The 15,965-nt window shown below is 45.5% G+C and overlaps 1 protein-coding gene across 1 annotated transcript in view; it reads right to left on the bottom strand.

Moving 5' to 3' along the window:
- LOC149336092 (uncharacterized) overlaps positions 1–15,965 on the bottom strand; it is an 80,771-nt gene that overhangs the window by 22,141 nt on the left and 42,665 nt on the right. The window contains exons 4-6 of the mRNA XM_089552579.1: positions 7,805–8,083; positions 5,672–6,109; positions 301–435 (exon numbers count right to left, since the gene is read on the bottom strand). Coding sequence (XP_089408705.1) covers positions 301–435; positions 5,672–6,109; positions 7,805–8,083 — 852 coding nt within the window. The remainder of the gene's footprint in view (positions 1–300; positions 436–5,671; positions 6,110–7,804; positions 8,084–15,965) is intronic.

The following is a 15,965-nucleotide window of genomic DNA, read 5'->3' as shown; positions in this document are numbered from 1 at the left end:
AAAAAGAGAGAAATGCTTATAACATTCATATACAGTGGAAAAGCATGGCGTAATATGGCAGGTGCTGCCAGCGGTGGAATTTGTGTGATCCAGGTTGCTCTTTACCAGCACCCTGAGATGGCAGGTTCCTCCACCAATGTTACTCGTGCGATTCAGATTGGTCTCAGACTGACAGACAATCGTTAGACAATTTTGCTCGAGTCAGAACTATCGAATTAGTGCTTATTACTTCAAATATACTCGCTATACAAAGCGTTCCAACCATCCAAATTGCATTCACCCAGTAAATGGAAGGCCTACCTTTGAGCTCGCACAGCGGACCACCGTATCCAAGCGGACAGTGACAGGTGAAGCTGTTGATGCCGTCTTCGCACACTCCACGGTTCTTGCATGGACTGGACAGACACTCGTTTATGTTCTCCTCACAAAGTTTGCCTGAAATAAGAGACACCCCATTAATTATTCAGTGTCGCAACACACCTACTTTGGCTCAGTGGTTACTGCGCTTGCCTGCTGACCCGAAACACGCGGGTGCGATCGTGGCCACTGCGGCTGAATTTCGATGAAGGCGAAATTCTAGAGGCCCGTGTGCTGTGCGATGTCAGTGCACGTTAAAGAGCACCAGGCGGTCGAAATTTCCGGAGTCCTTACTACGGCGTCCCTCATAGCCTCAGTTGCTTTAGGACGTTAAACGCCAATAATCGAAAAAAACAAATAATCATCTTGGATCTGAAGCGATGTTTCATGTTGTGAACTTGCCTCCACAGCTAGTTAGGGCCGACCAGCGCAGTGTGCAAGATTATTTTGTTGCTTCAGGCACGTTTATAACACTTCTCTTAAGACTGATCATAATCTACAGTCTTCAGACCCTTCTCCACAGACACCCGCCGCGGTGGCTCAGTGGTGACGGCGCTCGGCTGCCGACCCGAAAGACGTGGGTTCGATCCCGGCCGCGGCGGCTGAATTTCGATGAAGGAGAAATTCTAGAGGCCCGTGTGCTGTGCGATGTCAGTGCACGTTAAAGAACGTACCCCAGGTGGTCGAAATTTCCGGAGCCCTTCACTACGGCGTCCCTCATAGCCTCAGTTGCTTTGGGACGTTAAACCCCAATAAACCAATAAACCAAATCTTCTCCACAGACATCTATTACCCCCCCCCCTCCCCCCCTCCCATTTCAGTGCAGTACGGTGCAGCAGAATGTAGCTCCAAAATACAAGGCTGTCTTGACTTGAGATAGCGAAAGCCAACGTGTAAGAGACACAGTAGACAGCTTAATGTGTTTCTGTGTCCAGTCACACGCGTCTCATCAAAGAGCGCAGCTGTCAATACATTCCCGTAATCTCGCTTCAGTTTTCTGGGAGACAGCTAGGCATGATCGGTGTTTATAATCTTTGTTCAGGAGACAAAGCAACCACGTCATACAGGGCGCAGTGAAATCAGAGGTCGTATGCAGTGCTTTGTAAACGTTCGCGAGCCACATCACACTCGAGTGGATAGGGCTGTTTCCGCACCTGAGAGTGAAACTTCTCTGCCACTTAATGGGTTCTAATGTTTGTGGAAATCCTGCAAAACTTTACTCAAAGACACTCAGGAGTCAGCAGCCCATTCCTCAGTGCGATTTGAAACCCTGGGCACGCATGTGTCTGGCACTGCTAATGGGTCCAAACGCTACAAGTTTCATATACGCCAGAGCTGTGTTTTCCCTCGCACTACCATTGCCATATTCTTTCCCATGTGACCTGGGGAGTAAGAACAAGAACTGTTCGTCATATACAGCACCAGATACTGGGGGAAAGCAGAAATTGCTTTGTGAACAGCCGCTACTCGAACGCATATGAAAGTGTGATAGAGAAAAGTGCGGCAAAAAGTCCTGCACTTCCTGTCTCGCCTTGTAGTGCATAACTAATGAAGACTGCTGACCTCATCCCAGTGCTACCCTCCGCCTAAAAATCTTAAAGAAAGCGGACTGCAAATCCAACCCACCAATCACTTGAATGAGATGATAACTGCTGGTACATTTTCAGCCGCTAACCGGCACACTATGCCTACCTGGTCACGTGATTCTCACTAGTTAAATCATATTTCCGGCCACGGCAAACAATGATAGCTCATTAGTAGATGCGGCAGCCCTAGACCGGCAACACTGCACATCCGCTTTCACATTCCCCGTACCTTCAGCGCAGAAAACAGCTCCTTGGTATGAGTGGCCGCTGCATCCGCGATTGAAGCACTTGGGGAGCCATATTGCTCTGGCTGTCATAAAACCGCAAGTGCTTCCTGCACGCAACACACCGCAGCCAGATGCGGCGATAAAAGCAACTCCTTTCTCATAGCTTTGGCGAACAGTGGTCCCGGGGTTCGAGCCCCGGATCAGGAAGAATTTGACAACGATAGCCATACATGTGATCTTCCCTGTTGTCGCAGGTTCGCATAGGAGGGGGTGAAAATTCTGACATTTTGTTTTTGTTTCAACACCAGAGACTTCTCAGCAATGGGGTCATAATTTCGATTACTTATAGCCACGATTCAGTCTCCTAATTCTCCCTGATGGGCAGATACTGCCTGTGACGTCATGACGCCTAGAAAAAGCGAGACATCCATTCCGTTGATTTCGGTACGGAAAAAGAAGAGAAGAAACAAACCGCGATAAGAATTGCTGTAAAATACGACGCCGCTCCACATTTTCTTTGCAGCTAGGCTGCAGCGCCAAGCCACGTGCTAATGGTACCTTCCGCTTCTCAGAGAAACTTGACGCTTTCCTGCTTGCTCGCATATGGTCTCGCATATGTTGACATTTTATTGCTTTTCAAGTACCTGTTCTCAAGTACCTGTTTTAAACGCGGGGCAAAATCTGATGTGTCTAATCAGCGGCCCACTTCCCTCACACCAATATCCTGCAAAACAGTTAAACACATATTATATTAGTTATTAATGCAGCACTTTTCTTTTATTGAGTTTTTAAATCCACGCCAACACAGATTTAGAACAGTATTTTCAGGTACTACTGAATTGACAGAATTTTATTATGATTTAACGCCAGTGAATGACGGCAAACATCGGGTTGACTGGTTGTTTTTAGATATGCAGAAAGATTTCAATAATATCGCCCACTCGGTGTGACTGCAGAAGCTGCCAAATCTTGACATTGATGACACTATACCCGCTTGGATTGCAGAATATTTAACTTTACGAAAGCAGAAGGTAGTATTAAATGCCACCTGCTCGAGTTTGGTCTCTGTTACATCTGGCGTCACCGAAGAATCCGGTCTGGGCCCACTGCTTTTCTTGTTTTCATTATAGACATCTCAAATGAAATAACCTCTAAATTGAGACTGTGTGCCCATGATTGTGTTTTATATTCTTTTATCACAAATGAGACAGCCTCCACATAGCTGCAGGTTGATATCTACCGTAAAAAGCACTCGTGCCGGGAAAATTCTGTTTTGGAACAGCAAGAAGTGCCTTCACCTCATGTTTACAAAGGAACGCAATAAACTTTCTAATAGCTTTATCTTGGACAATCAAATAATTGAAAATAAGCACTTTACAAATATGTGGGCGTTACTTTTTCTGAGGATAGAACATGGGCTGCGCATATGCATAGTATAGTTAGTAGGGCGGAAAGAGCACTGAGCTTTTTGCAACGAAATTTAAAGAAAGTAACGATGGAAGTAAAGAAGGCTGCGTGTCAAGCGTATGTGCAGCCGGTATTAGAGTCCGGTGTGGGACACGTTCTATCGTGTGCATGTTAACGCATCGCAGAGTTACAGTCTGTCGCTGGTAAATTTCTTACTGAGAAACTTGACAGATTTCTCTGCACCTCTAATATTAAAAGAGAACTCTGCTGGCACTCTTTAAATGAGCCTTGCAAAAAGCCTAGACGTAAATTCTTCTTTGCAATTTCTCCAATTAAGCAGGAATCATTGCCTCGAATTACTTCCAGCAACCGCATTATGTTTCTTCTTGAAATGATCACAGATTGAATGTTCGCCCACACAACCACCGCGTAGATTTGTTTAAGTAGTTATTTTTTTCCCGCGTACCATAAAAGATTTAAAATTGTTACCAGAAGATGTGGTCTACCGCAAAATTGTGCCCCTGCTATAATACCCAAGTGGCGCTGCGAGTATTGTAAAAAAAGAAAGAATTGCCTCTCTCGCGACAGCACCGACCTGCTGTATCACAGCAATGAAATGACACGGCAGCGAGGAACAGCAAGAAAACGATACTGGACTAAAGCAGAAGCAATAATTTTCTTCGTACCCACGACACACTGTGCTACCTCATCAGGGAAAATACCAAACACGGAACGCGCTCAAGAAGGTATCACTTCTCGATAAGAAATTACCAATCAAAACATTTTTGATGGCCGCCTAGAAGGCGAAAAGAAAGATACCTGAAAAATCGAAATGACAACGAAATGTACTTAAATTGTGTAGTGTGTCGCAAATTCAAATTGGTTTCTGCGCCCGTGAAATTGTCGCGATCGACAAGCAAGCCAAATTATTCCTGAATGCGGCTCTTTAAGACGGCCTGCCTAGATTTGCACAGAATTTTCTATCTTAGCATAAGGTACTGAAGTCGAAATCTCGGGGCGTTTGGGAGTTGTTCGGCATAACCGGTGACCTCCGGCAGCGCTTATATTTCCCTCACCCTCTGCCTTCTTTCTTCTGAGCGATAAAAGCCGCAGTGCTTTTGCATGCGATTGGTGACGATGCCGGAAAAAACATCGCCATGCAACTCACTTTTGTAAGGTTGCCAGAAAATCAGAATTCTCTGAGACAACACCGTTATTGATCACAAGTCCTTAGTTGCGACCTCTCGTCGTCCAGACATTCAAGTATATATCCCAAATTATAGGCTTGTTGGAACCACACAGACGCCGATATCACGCACTACATGCTCATAAGCCGAAACCAGCGAAAAAGAACCACACCCACAGCCGTCGCAATCGGCTGCGGCGAGAATTGACATGCAAGCCGCCTTATCCTCTAAAGTCTGTCACGTTGTCGGCTGAGGCCCTACAGGAACGTGAGTGATCAGCTACTCGCAGCGTAAATCTATCCTGTCTTCGCAGCACACAAGAGGTGCTTCTGTCGAGCACTGGATTATTTCCGCGATGCACCGTTTAGGCCGCCTGCATATTGCTAATGTATACCTCAGCGCCAACAACACGTTTCTCTTCTTCTTGTGTTCCGATTCTTGCTGTGAAGTCTCTTATTTTGCGGTTTCAACTGTAAGCATAGTAGTCGTCGTACAAAGCCCATAATTAAAAACTAATGTATTAACCTGTTGGCAAGAGCATATGTAACCCAGATGATTCGAAAGGGAAGCTCTATAAGCGACGAGCGTGTCGACTCCACCTACGTCGTTGTATCTGAAGTTTCACGGATGGAAAAAAACGTGAACAAAGCACACACGCATCCATAATACTTTCTCATATATTCTTGGTGAAAAAGGCAGCTGTTCTGTTCTTTTTTTGCGTGTGTGTGTGTGCCAAAATTACTTCAATCTGCTCATACTTTATTCAACCGCGTGCATTTAAAGCAAGAGGTGTTGAAACGCTGCTATGAGTTGCCGGGTTCTATGGATGTGGGCATTACCGCGAAAACAACTCTTTCTTCAGGATAAATATAGCGTACACTCATTCCAGAGAGAGGATGAGACTGACCCCCGTATCCGGGCAGACACTGGCAGGTGAACTTGACGTCGGACTCGTTGAGGCACCGGGCCCCGTGCAGGCAGGGCGCCGAGAAGCAGGGGTCGTACTGGTGGCACGTCTTGCCGTAGTAGCCGTCCACGCAGAGGCAGCTGAAGGTGTGCGACGCGTTCGACCGGCACATGCCTCCGTGCAGGCAGGCCGAGGGCTTGAGCAGGCACGGGTTGAAGTCGGAGCAGTTGCGTCCCGAGAAGCCCGTGAAGCAGTCGCAGCGGTACTCGCCGTGGCTGGTGTTGACGCAGGTGCCGAACGTCTTGCAGGGCTGCTCCGAGCACGGGTCGAAGTGCGCGCACGCCTCGCCGTAGTAGCCTGGCTCGCACAGGCACCGGTAGCCGGGCCGATCGTCCGTGGTCTCGCACGAGCCGTGCTTGCACACGTTCAGCAGGCAGTCTGGGAGGAAGAGGCGGAAGAGAACGTACGTCGTTTAGAATCGCGTTCAGGAATAGAACATTTCCAAGCATTTAGAATGCGTATTTACCACCTAAACATTTAATGTAACTTAGAGCGTCTAGAATACCAACATTCAGAATTGCCCCAAGTTTTCAGGATATGAACCTTTACAAAAAATTAGAACATTTAGAACCATAATTTGGAATAAGAACAACCAAAAGACCAGGAACTGCTGCTGGAGAGAAACTGAGAAGGCAATTATATGGCTGAAATTCCGGAGTGCTTGAATTCAGAACAAAAAGAATTTGGTATCTTGGCCAACAGGCATTCGCTCATTCTCAAACAAGTCTGCAAAACGGCGTAAGATAGGACTAACACAATGTCGCCGTAAATTCTGTCAACACTTCTGCACTCTCAAAAAGCGGAAGATTTGTGGTTTTTATTTGATTGTATGCGAGGGTACTTATGTCAAAATTGAATACACAGGAAAAAAAAGTCTTCCAATCTCAACTCGTTCTACGGTAGATGAGTCAGGCATAATTATCAATGAAGAAAAAAGAAACACTGGACGGAAACATGAGCCGTGCATCGGCGCATCATTACTCCTTTCTAAATTATTTAACCTGACTCCAGCAATTCACTCCTTGAAACTAATAACTATAATGATCCGCTTATATCCGCTGGTCGTTCTTCGCTCTTCTTAGCAAATAATAAAACGGTTCTCGCCAAACTGGTCAGACAAACGAATGAAGATCAGCCTTAAGGACACTGATTCACATACTGTCTCAGTAGAGACGAATCAATCACGCGTGTCATAATTGCAGCTGCGACCTGCCACACGAAAGGATGGCTCCATTTGGATCTTACCTAAACGAACCACAAACGAAATGTGCAAAATATCTACGTTTGCATTATAACCCAATGCACGGGATTCATGCCGCGCTTATGGGCGTCGGAGGTAGTTACTGTCAATCTTGCTTACGATGCTGGCCGCGTTGCCTGCATTGCACGAACCACCTGATAAGTAGTCTCATATGTACTGCATTCATTCAGCTATCAGTCGATACCTGTCAAAAAAGGGATTGGTGAGCAGCTTCAATTCGGCACTGCAATTGGCGAAACTAATTATGCATTTGATTTATCTGGAATACCTCCGTAGACGCTGAGTTGTCGAAATGAGACTTTCCTGTTATCGCAGTTACACATTTCATTGTCTGAACAGTAATGAAGCAATTGAGAACTCAGAGACTAAAAAATTTATCGACTAATTGAATGAACGATACATAAATACTAACCTTGCTGACTGGCCACCTGACTAAATGCATGAGAGTAATTCGCTGACTGGTAGATGAATTTGTTCGTGTCTGAAGGAGGGAAGAGTTAAATAAGTTATTCACATATCAAATAAAGAACTGAGTGACTGACTATACGAGGACTGGTTTCACAGGCATATTATAGCGGAAAAGACGGGATGACAGAAAGACAAGACGAACACGGGCGCTACTGACAGCTGCCTTATTGAAGCGAGAACGACTTGAAGGACTATCGTCTTGTCTTTCTGTCGTCCCGTCTTTTGCGCTATAATATGCCTGTGAAGTCTGAAGACCTACTAGCCCTACATTTAACCCTTTTGAGGACTGGTTTATTCATTAACCTATTGAACAATTAATTAATGAGTGAATGATCTGTGCTCACAGTCGATGCGCGTGGCGAAGCGGTCCACGGGACTCCCGATGCCTTCCTCGCGGCCGTTCCAGGCGTGCACGCGGTACTCGTAGTCGGTCCAGGAGCGGAGGCCGTGCACCGGCACGCACTTGTCGGCGGCGCCCGTGGTGACGTTGACGAAGGAGGTGACGTTCTCCGCCACCGCTCGGTACTTGACCACGTAGCCGGACACGTTGCCGTACAGGGGGCGCTGCCAGCAGATGCGCACGCTCGTCTCGTTCACCACCACGGCGCGCGTGTTCTGGGGGTCTGCGAGGGAGAGGAGATTGAGCAGGTGAGTCAGTGAGTGCGTGAGTGAATGGGTGAGTTCGTGAGTGAGTGAGTGAGTGAGTGAGTGAGTTCGTGAGTTCGTGAGTGAGTGAGTGAGCGAGTGAGTGAGTGAGTGAATGGGTGAGTGAGTGCGTGAGTGAATGGGTGAGTGAGTGAGTGAGTGCGTGAGTGAATGGGTGAGTGAGTGATTGAGTGAGTGAGTGAATGCGTGAGTGATCGAGTGAGTGAGTGAGTGAATGGGTGAGTGAGTGAGTGAGTGAGTGAGGGAGTGAGGGAGTGAGTGAGTGAGTGAGTGAATGAGTGAATGAGTGAGTGAGTGAGTGAGTGAGTGAGTGAGTGAGTGAGTGAGTGAGTGAGTGAGTTAGTGAGTGAGTGAGTGAGTGAGTGAGCGAGCGAGCGAGCGAGCTAGCTAGCGAGCGAGATAGCGAGTAAGTGATTGACTGATAGAGTGAGTGACAGAGCGAGCGAAATAGCGTGCGATTAAGGAAGGGATCCACCACAAATTACTCAATCCAGGGTTCTCCCGATTGGTGACCATTACCTTTTTTCTCAATTTTACCAGAGATGGTAGCGCAGCATAAGGTCTGTCTATATTTGCCTTACAACTTCATGGCATAAAATGCAGCATACCAGCTGTGAAACCTCTGCGGAGTGTTATTCCATTCTTTTTCAAGGTGTACTAGGGCTACAGAAGTGCAATATGAGAATAGTAATTTATTCCGGTCTCTATAATGGCACTTCGGATAATTACTGGTAGAAATAGGAAAAACTAGGAAAACCAAAGGTGTTTATTATCGTTCGCGATATGAGCAGAATATAGCACTTCAGCTGTGACGAGCACTTCAGTAAGCTCATTATTTTCAAATGAATTGCAGAACCAAATATCTTATTTTTTTATGAATACAACAGTTTATCAGTATTTACTTCTTCGCTAAAAGCAGAACAGCGAACCAAAGTAAACAAGAAATGAACAGACGTAATTAGAAGGTGTCCAAAAAACTAGCGCCATGAGTACCTTCGGGATAATAAAGATGGCCCATTTGCATATTGTCTTTGCATAGAGATATTTGTATAAACATAGTCTCTTAGGCCGCGGGTCTTGAGTACTTGTTCATTGACTTCACCCTCCGGCCGTTGGCACATCTACTGCATTAGTCGAGACAAACTCCAGCTCCTTACATTGTACTGCGGCACCTTAAGAAAACGTATCGGTTTGCTTTTCCCAGGGTATACATTTATTTCGTTCACTGAAAATACTTTTCCTTCTTTCATGTTTTTTGACGCAGCGTGCATCTACGTTTTTTTTACACAACATTGATTCCAGTGCCCTTTAATTTGTAGCGTCGTATGGGCATATGTTTGCAGCGAAAAAAAAATTCAGTTAGGAAAGCACAACAACGATAGAAAAACTGCGAGCAAGATATTTATACCTTTTAATGTGAGGTTTGTGGGTTTGTGCATAGTGAAAGGAATAACTCTAAAGAAATCAAATAAATATCTGCGACTGTGATTCGAACCTTGCGGTGGCGCGAAAAGATCAGCGTTGCTGACCACTAGGGGTAAGGACTACAATATCGCCACTTATTTTTTAAACATGGTACTTACTATAGTGATGCACTGTACTATATGCATTAACTATGTACAAATCATAAAGAATATAATTGCAAATGAACGCAATCCATAATAGGACACTCCTAGACAACCAACCACGAGAAAAGACTCAAGACAGGGCACATCACTACTACAACATAATACGGCACATCTAAGGAACGATTCACTAGAAGAAGGACAACGAAGAGCGCAGCACCAATTGTGGTTGCCATTTCGCTTAAACCCGGTCTATGCACACAGTTCCTTTTGATGAATATTCATTCTGCTAATGTGGTCTTTTGCGTCGCAATGCGTGTCCATCAAGCGTGTTTTCCAAAGGCTGTCCAATCAAATAAAAAATAACATGTCTGAGGAATAATTAAAAAATGTCAGTGTGGCGACATATTGAACGAAATTCGGCATCAAAACAAGAATTTTTTTCCAAAGTCCATTGCTAGATATTCCAGAAGAGTAGTGCATGTTTGCTATCGATTAAACAATGCTCAATCGTTTCTCGAACATGAAAATGCGGCAGTGTACCGTATATACAAAAATTCTATATTTTCTAACCGCATTTTAACGGGCAATGTCTCGATATGTAGATTATAGCAAAATGTCTTGGTAGACGGCAAAAGAGCCATTTTATGTACTATTTTGAGTACGTTATCTCATAGGAAATCAACTCACAGAGCGGTATATAAGCGGAGGGAAACGCTTACAACTTACATCACTGTACAACCGTTTCCTCGACACTAAAAACAGAAACTCAGGTAAAAAATTCGCTGTGGCTTAGCTTAGTTAAGCCCGCTAATTGCGAAAACAATATCCGTACCTACGCCATGGTTCAGCTGGTAGTGTAGCTGGTGATGGTGCTTGTGGTTAGACTTTTGGCGATGCATCTGTTATACAATCCAATCCAATCCAATGTAATGTAATGTAATCTAATCTAATCTAATCTAATCTAATCTAATCTAATCCAATCCAGTCCAGTCAGGCCGCCGTTCATGTGCACCGCCGTCGCACACGGACGGCGCGAGATCGCGAAGCAATGTTAAGCCGCTGGTGGTTGGCACATCTACTGCTTTCTAGCGACGTGAGTCGAGCCTAATCTCTTCAGCGTAACGCCACAATCGCGCTCCTAGCGGAGAGCGCAGGAGTTAGGCGCCGGTGGTGGCACCACCGCGGCTTACGACGGCGCGAGTCGGTCGCCCTTCTCTTCGGCGTGACGTCACACATGACGTCACACAGAGGTCAACTAAAGGTCAATGGTGGCACCGCCGCCCCACGGCAAAGGCTGAAAGTGCGAGTAGTAAAGCTTTCGCTTTAAAAACGAACAAGCAGGAAACGAACAGCCAAATACACATCATGCATGAAGCCCGATAAACACGTGCCATAAGATAGATTTGAAGATATAATGACGTTCAGCAAAATATGAGCTTAATTAACTTGCACAGTAATGTACCCATTGTTGGCTGTGTAGTGTCACCGAAAAGCATGAAACCTGAAACAACCTGTCAGACATATACAGGAAGCTATCGCCACAGCCGACCACGCCACATGATAAACTGCAACACACGATCGCGCTGTGCATTGTACATCGTTTTCTTCACCTACTAATACTAGTTTCAAATATTCGCGCTGTGACCTATATGGCGATAGTGACAGGGAGATATGCGCTGCATGCATTGGCGTGGACAACGTTGTGACAGAATCAAGGCACTAAAGCTATACGCATTGCCGTTGACAACACTGTGGCAGAAACACGGCAGCGGAGCAGAGGCTGCAGGCATACATTAGGTTACTTGGTGTTGATGATGAAAAAGTAGATAATGCGCCTAACTGCCTCCCTGCGTCAGTGGACAAATTTCCGCATTTAAGGATCTCTCAGCAATTTTCATGTATTCAATTCTCTGGTATTGTCTCTCGTTTTCTTGTTTTTTTTTCCTCTTTAATTATTCCGTGACTTATTATCGCAAGCGCAACCATTAGCATGGTACCAGTTCACCCTCTTCTCCTGGCCCCTCTCACTGAACCCTGGGAAATCCTCTTTCGTTGGTGTGTCATGTCTCTGAGGCAACAACAACAACTCATTCGCCCTTTCATATACGTGGCGGTGGTGTCCACATGCATTAATCTGTGCTTTCGGAGAATATTTTGTTGTTAACTATGCTACACCGCCAGCCATTTTTTTTTATTTCTTCCGGAAAGAGCCCATGCATTGTCATTTGTGTGCAACTGACAACTTAGCATAACCAAAAGGTGGCGTCTACCGTCCGATGATCATAGGATTAATAAAAGGTTTTCTGGGGGCCAGTGAGGGCCGATGCATACGAAAAAAAAAATGGCTGTGGCTTAGCTTGGTTAAGCCCGGTAATTGCGAAAGCAATATCCGTAGCTACGCCATGGTTCAGCTGGTAGTGTAGCTGGTGGGGATGCTTGTAGTTAGACTTGTGGTGATGCATCGGTTATACAATCCAATCCAATTCAATCCAGTTCAATCCAATCCAATCCAGTCCAATATGCTAAAATGGTAGCTACCGGCCTCGCTACGCGACGGGATGAAAGTGCAACTAGTATTGCTTTCGCAATAAAAATAAAGTACTCCTCTTGATATGTCTTTACGGTATCGGCATTCCAACAGTGCAGCCTCAGTCCACTAGCGTATTTACAAGCCGTACACCATGCAGATGGTAAGAAAACTATGCACGGAAATGCGATCACATGGCATTATTTCGGCGGAAGAGAGTCTAGTAATGCAACGCAAAAGGTAACAAGCGCCCACAAGGGATTGGTAAATGATTTTCGCGGTCAGAGCTGCCGGTTAAAAAATGAGGATAAATTACTCTAAACGGGGAACAGACGAGAGAAAACCAACTTCCAGGAAAACGAGTCGATTCGGGGTCTTGTACTTTAAAAGCTCAGCGCCAATACGTTGCATCACAGAGCCAACATAAACAAAACACTTTTGATTGGGCCATAATCCAATCCCACAAAATTTCTCCTAGTCTTCTCTAGGCGACGCTGCAATAAACCTCTGCATGGGGTACGGCATGGAAATGCGCTCCCGCGAACACATGCCACTCCCCCCAACTTCGCACGTTTTTTTTTGTTCGTTACAAGACTGCTGCTTGCTCCTTTTACCGTAAATGTTTCAATTTCTCCTGAGATTGCGTCGAACGTATTCGAGACAAATCAGGGGATTAGCTGCGTACTGCTTCATTGGAATATTGCCCGCGCGGCATGTACCGCAAGCGTTGTATAACCAGCAGAAGAACTTCTGTTCTAGTGTTGCTAGCTAATTAAGCTGATTTGTAAGGTTCGTGTGAGCCGAGGAGAACAGTCAACGTTATCGCTGATTCTTGAGAAAACAAAGTAATAATAGAACAGAAAGTTTCAAAGGCGAGGAAGGGGTAATCAAAGTTGCGCTAATTAGTTTCAAGATTCCGAAGTTGCTCCAGACTGTCGATGTACTTTCCAGACCAGTTGCATTCCGAGGGCCTGTCATTTTCTTCACTGAAAGTTTTCAGACACCGTATCTAAGACTTCAGACAATGAGGTCAACAAAAAGACATATCGGGAGAACTACAGCGCTTGGAATTTTGCAAGCGGTTAATTTTCTGCGCAAATTATCCAAAATGAAGACAGAAGACTAAGCAAAGCCTTACTAAATCGAAAAATTACTGTTGCCGGCTCAAGCTCTCGACAGAACGATAGCAGAAAGTGCTTCCTAGAATAAAGTCCACCCTCTTTTACGTCTCATTGGTTGAAATACAACCTTTGTTAAAGGTCCTTGAGACGACCTTTGCTTCAAGCATCTATGCGGGTGTGTAGCCCCACCGTTGTAACAGCTAGCGCCTGAGGCAGATGCTGATTCAGTAGCCGCTGATTGCCGTAAATAAAGGACTTTCTGGAAACGCAATGACTCACAAAAAAGAGGCAAGAAAAGAAGTTACAAAGCTAGGTTTACTTGATTTACAAGGTTTACTAGGTCTTTCATTACCAGCTTATTCCCCTCCATTCTCCTCTTCACAATACCCTAATGCAAGAAGGGCACTTCGAACTGAAGTACAGAGTGCAACTAAGGCTATCCGAAACTTAGAGACAACACGCTTCAACCCATGCTATGCCTGAGTGGAGCGCGGTTCTCAAAGAAGCGAACTCGAGCAAACGTTACCCAATGCCGAAAGGGTCTACCTCTATATGTATTTTTCAAAAACGCATTTGGTCTTAACGGCCGCTTAAAGGTCTGTAGACACCTACTTATAGGCGCATTTGTTTGCTCTGTACTGATGCATAACACATTAGAACAAATGAATGACCCCGAAGTAGTCGCTTACAACCGCTAAACGACTGCTAAACGAGTTCTTACTTGATGCGGTTTCGCTTTCCGTTTCAACAACCGAGCGTTGGTTGCGAAACGTAATAAATGCTTCGGTGAGGTGAAGGATGAAAAAAGCAGCAACATAACCGATGATGCATAGTGTATTGTCGCTGCAACCGTTAAGCAGGCTCGCTTAGCTATTATAGTAAATTAAAGCTGCGTATTAGTGGTTAAGTTCTTTTTTCATCCCTCGTGGACCCTAAACAATTCTTGCACGCCACAATCAACGTCCGCTTGTAGAAACCGAAACTGAAGCAGCATCGCGAAGGAAGCTAATTTTTTATATTTCGAGGTCGTAAGGGAATACCAAAAGGAGACCCATGCATACAAATGTCTAATGATTGTCAAAGAAGGAAACAGGTAAGCACAAATTTGGTGTCGATACCCCTTTAAAAAGCGTCACGCTTGGTGAAATGGCAACCAGAAGCCCGTTTAATGGCATATTTCCGGGATAGATGATGCGAGTACACGTTCCCTGGTCGCCTTTCTACTTGCGTGTCTGATTGTCGAAACTCGTTTAATGATTTTCCAGGGCCGTATTCTTTAAGCTGTCCATTGGCCGTTCGCATTTCTAGTCTATCCGGTCCGAAGTCAGTGATCACTCAGATATATCCTGGCTTTCAAGCGTCTAGAGCAAGCTAACCGGCTGTCTGTTTGGTGGTTGGCGTCCGGACCTCATCTTTGGCTGCTTGGCACACTCAATGGCAGCCAGCGGTCAGTTCCGGTCGCTGCTGTTGACAAAGCGCTACGATCCACCTCACCATCGGCTACAGATTGCATCTAGCTTCAGCCGAGAAGAAGCTCCGGTCGCCAACCACAAAATTGCTGGGCCGCTGGCTACAGACCCTTGAAAGCCGTGGGTATATCTTAGTGACCAATGACAGGAAACCGAATGGACACGAACTAGGCAGCGACAAATAGACAGCTTATAGAATATCGCCTATGATTTTGTTCAACAACATTGCAGCCTTGAAGTTGTACGAAGTAACTTCAACCTCGCAAGAGAAGGGCCAGTTCTCAGAAGCAGGTTGTCATTTTCTATTTTTCAATTACGAAACTGATTTCAAGGAATGCGCGATTGAGGCTGGATGCGAAAGTGACGCATGCATACGGTGATCATTTTGTCCAGTACTGGTCAGGCTATTGCAGAATAGCAGCATGGCACGTACTTTATATGACGCTAAGAACACTTGGCGGTGCATGGGTGTTGTGCACGTAAGGAAATCACGAGTAACAGCTTTACTTCGGATTTTGGGCCAAGCACAAAGTTAGCAACTCCGTTAAGAACGACGAGTGCAGAGGCCTAAACATACATGCGCGCGCGCACGCACACGCACACACGCACACACGCACACATGCACACACGCACGCACACGCACGCACGCACGCACACAGGCAGTCACATAGAAAGAGAGAGAGAGAAGCAGGCGTCTGCAGTTTGCGAGTGCATCAAGAAGATTATATTGAACAGTTCACGAACATTCTGAACAAATGACGAGTCCAATAAAGTAGTTTAACATAAGTTTACGTGCGCCATGACCTTCGTATTGCCGTACCTGGAAGGCACATTACGGTACCTGCCACTCTATTGCTAAGTCAAAGCTTCCGAGCGGTTCTGATGGCGTTTTAAGTGCCAGCCTCAACGGGTGCCGTGGAAATCGATAGCGGCGAATACACTGTTTGCGAGTATTTCACGACTATACTGCCATGCAGGAACAAAACCGTAAACTCAATACAATGCCACTACAACATTAAATACCGCCTCATATGTCAATGTTAATATTAAACTCTTTGCTGATGACTGTATAATTTACCGCGAAATTAACACACCAGATGACCACATGGCCCTAAACCTCGCTGTAGAAGCCGTATCTAGGTGGTGTAAAGATT

The sequence above is a fragment of the Amblyomma mixtum genome, chromosome 7 (assembly GCF_055824585.1).
Source record: "Amblyomma mixtum isolate Tamu chromosome 7, ASM5582458v1, whole genome shotgun sequence".
Taxonomy (NCBI): domain Eukaryota; kingdom Metazoa; phylum Arthropoda; class Arachnida; order Ixodida; family Ixodidae; genus Amblyomma; species Amblyomma mixtum.
This window is presented reverse-complemented; position numbering and strand designations above follow the sequence as displayed.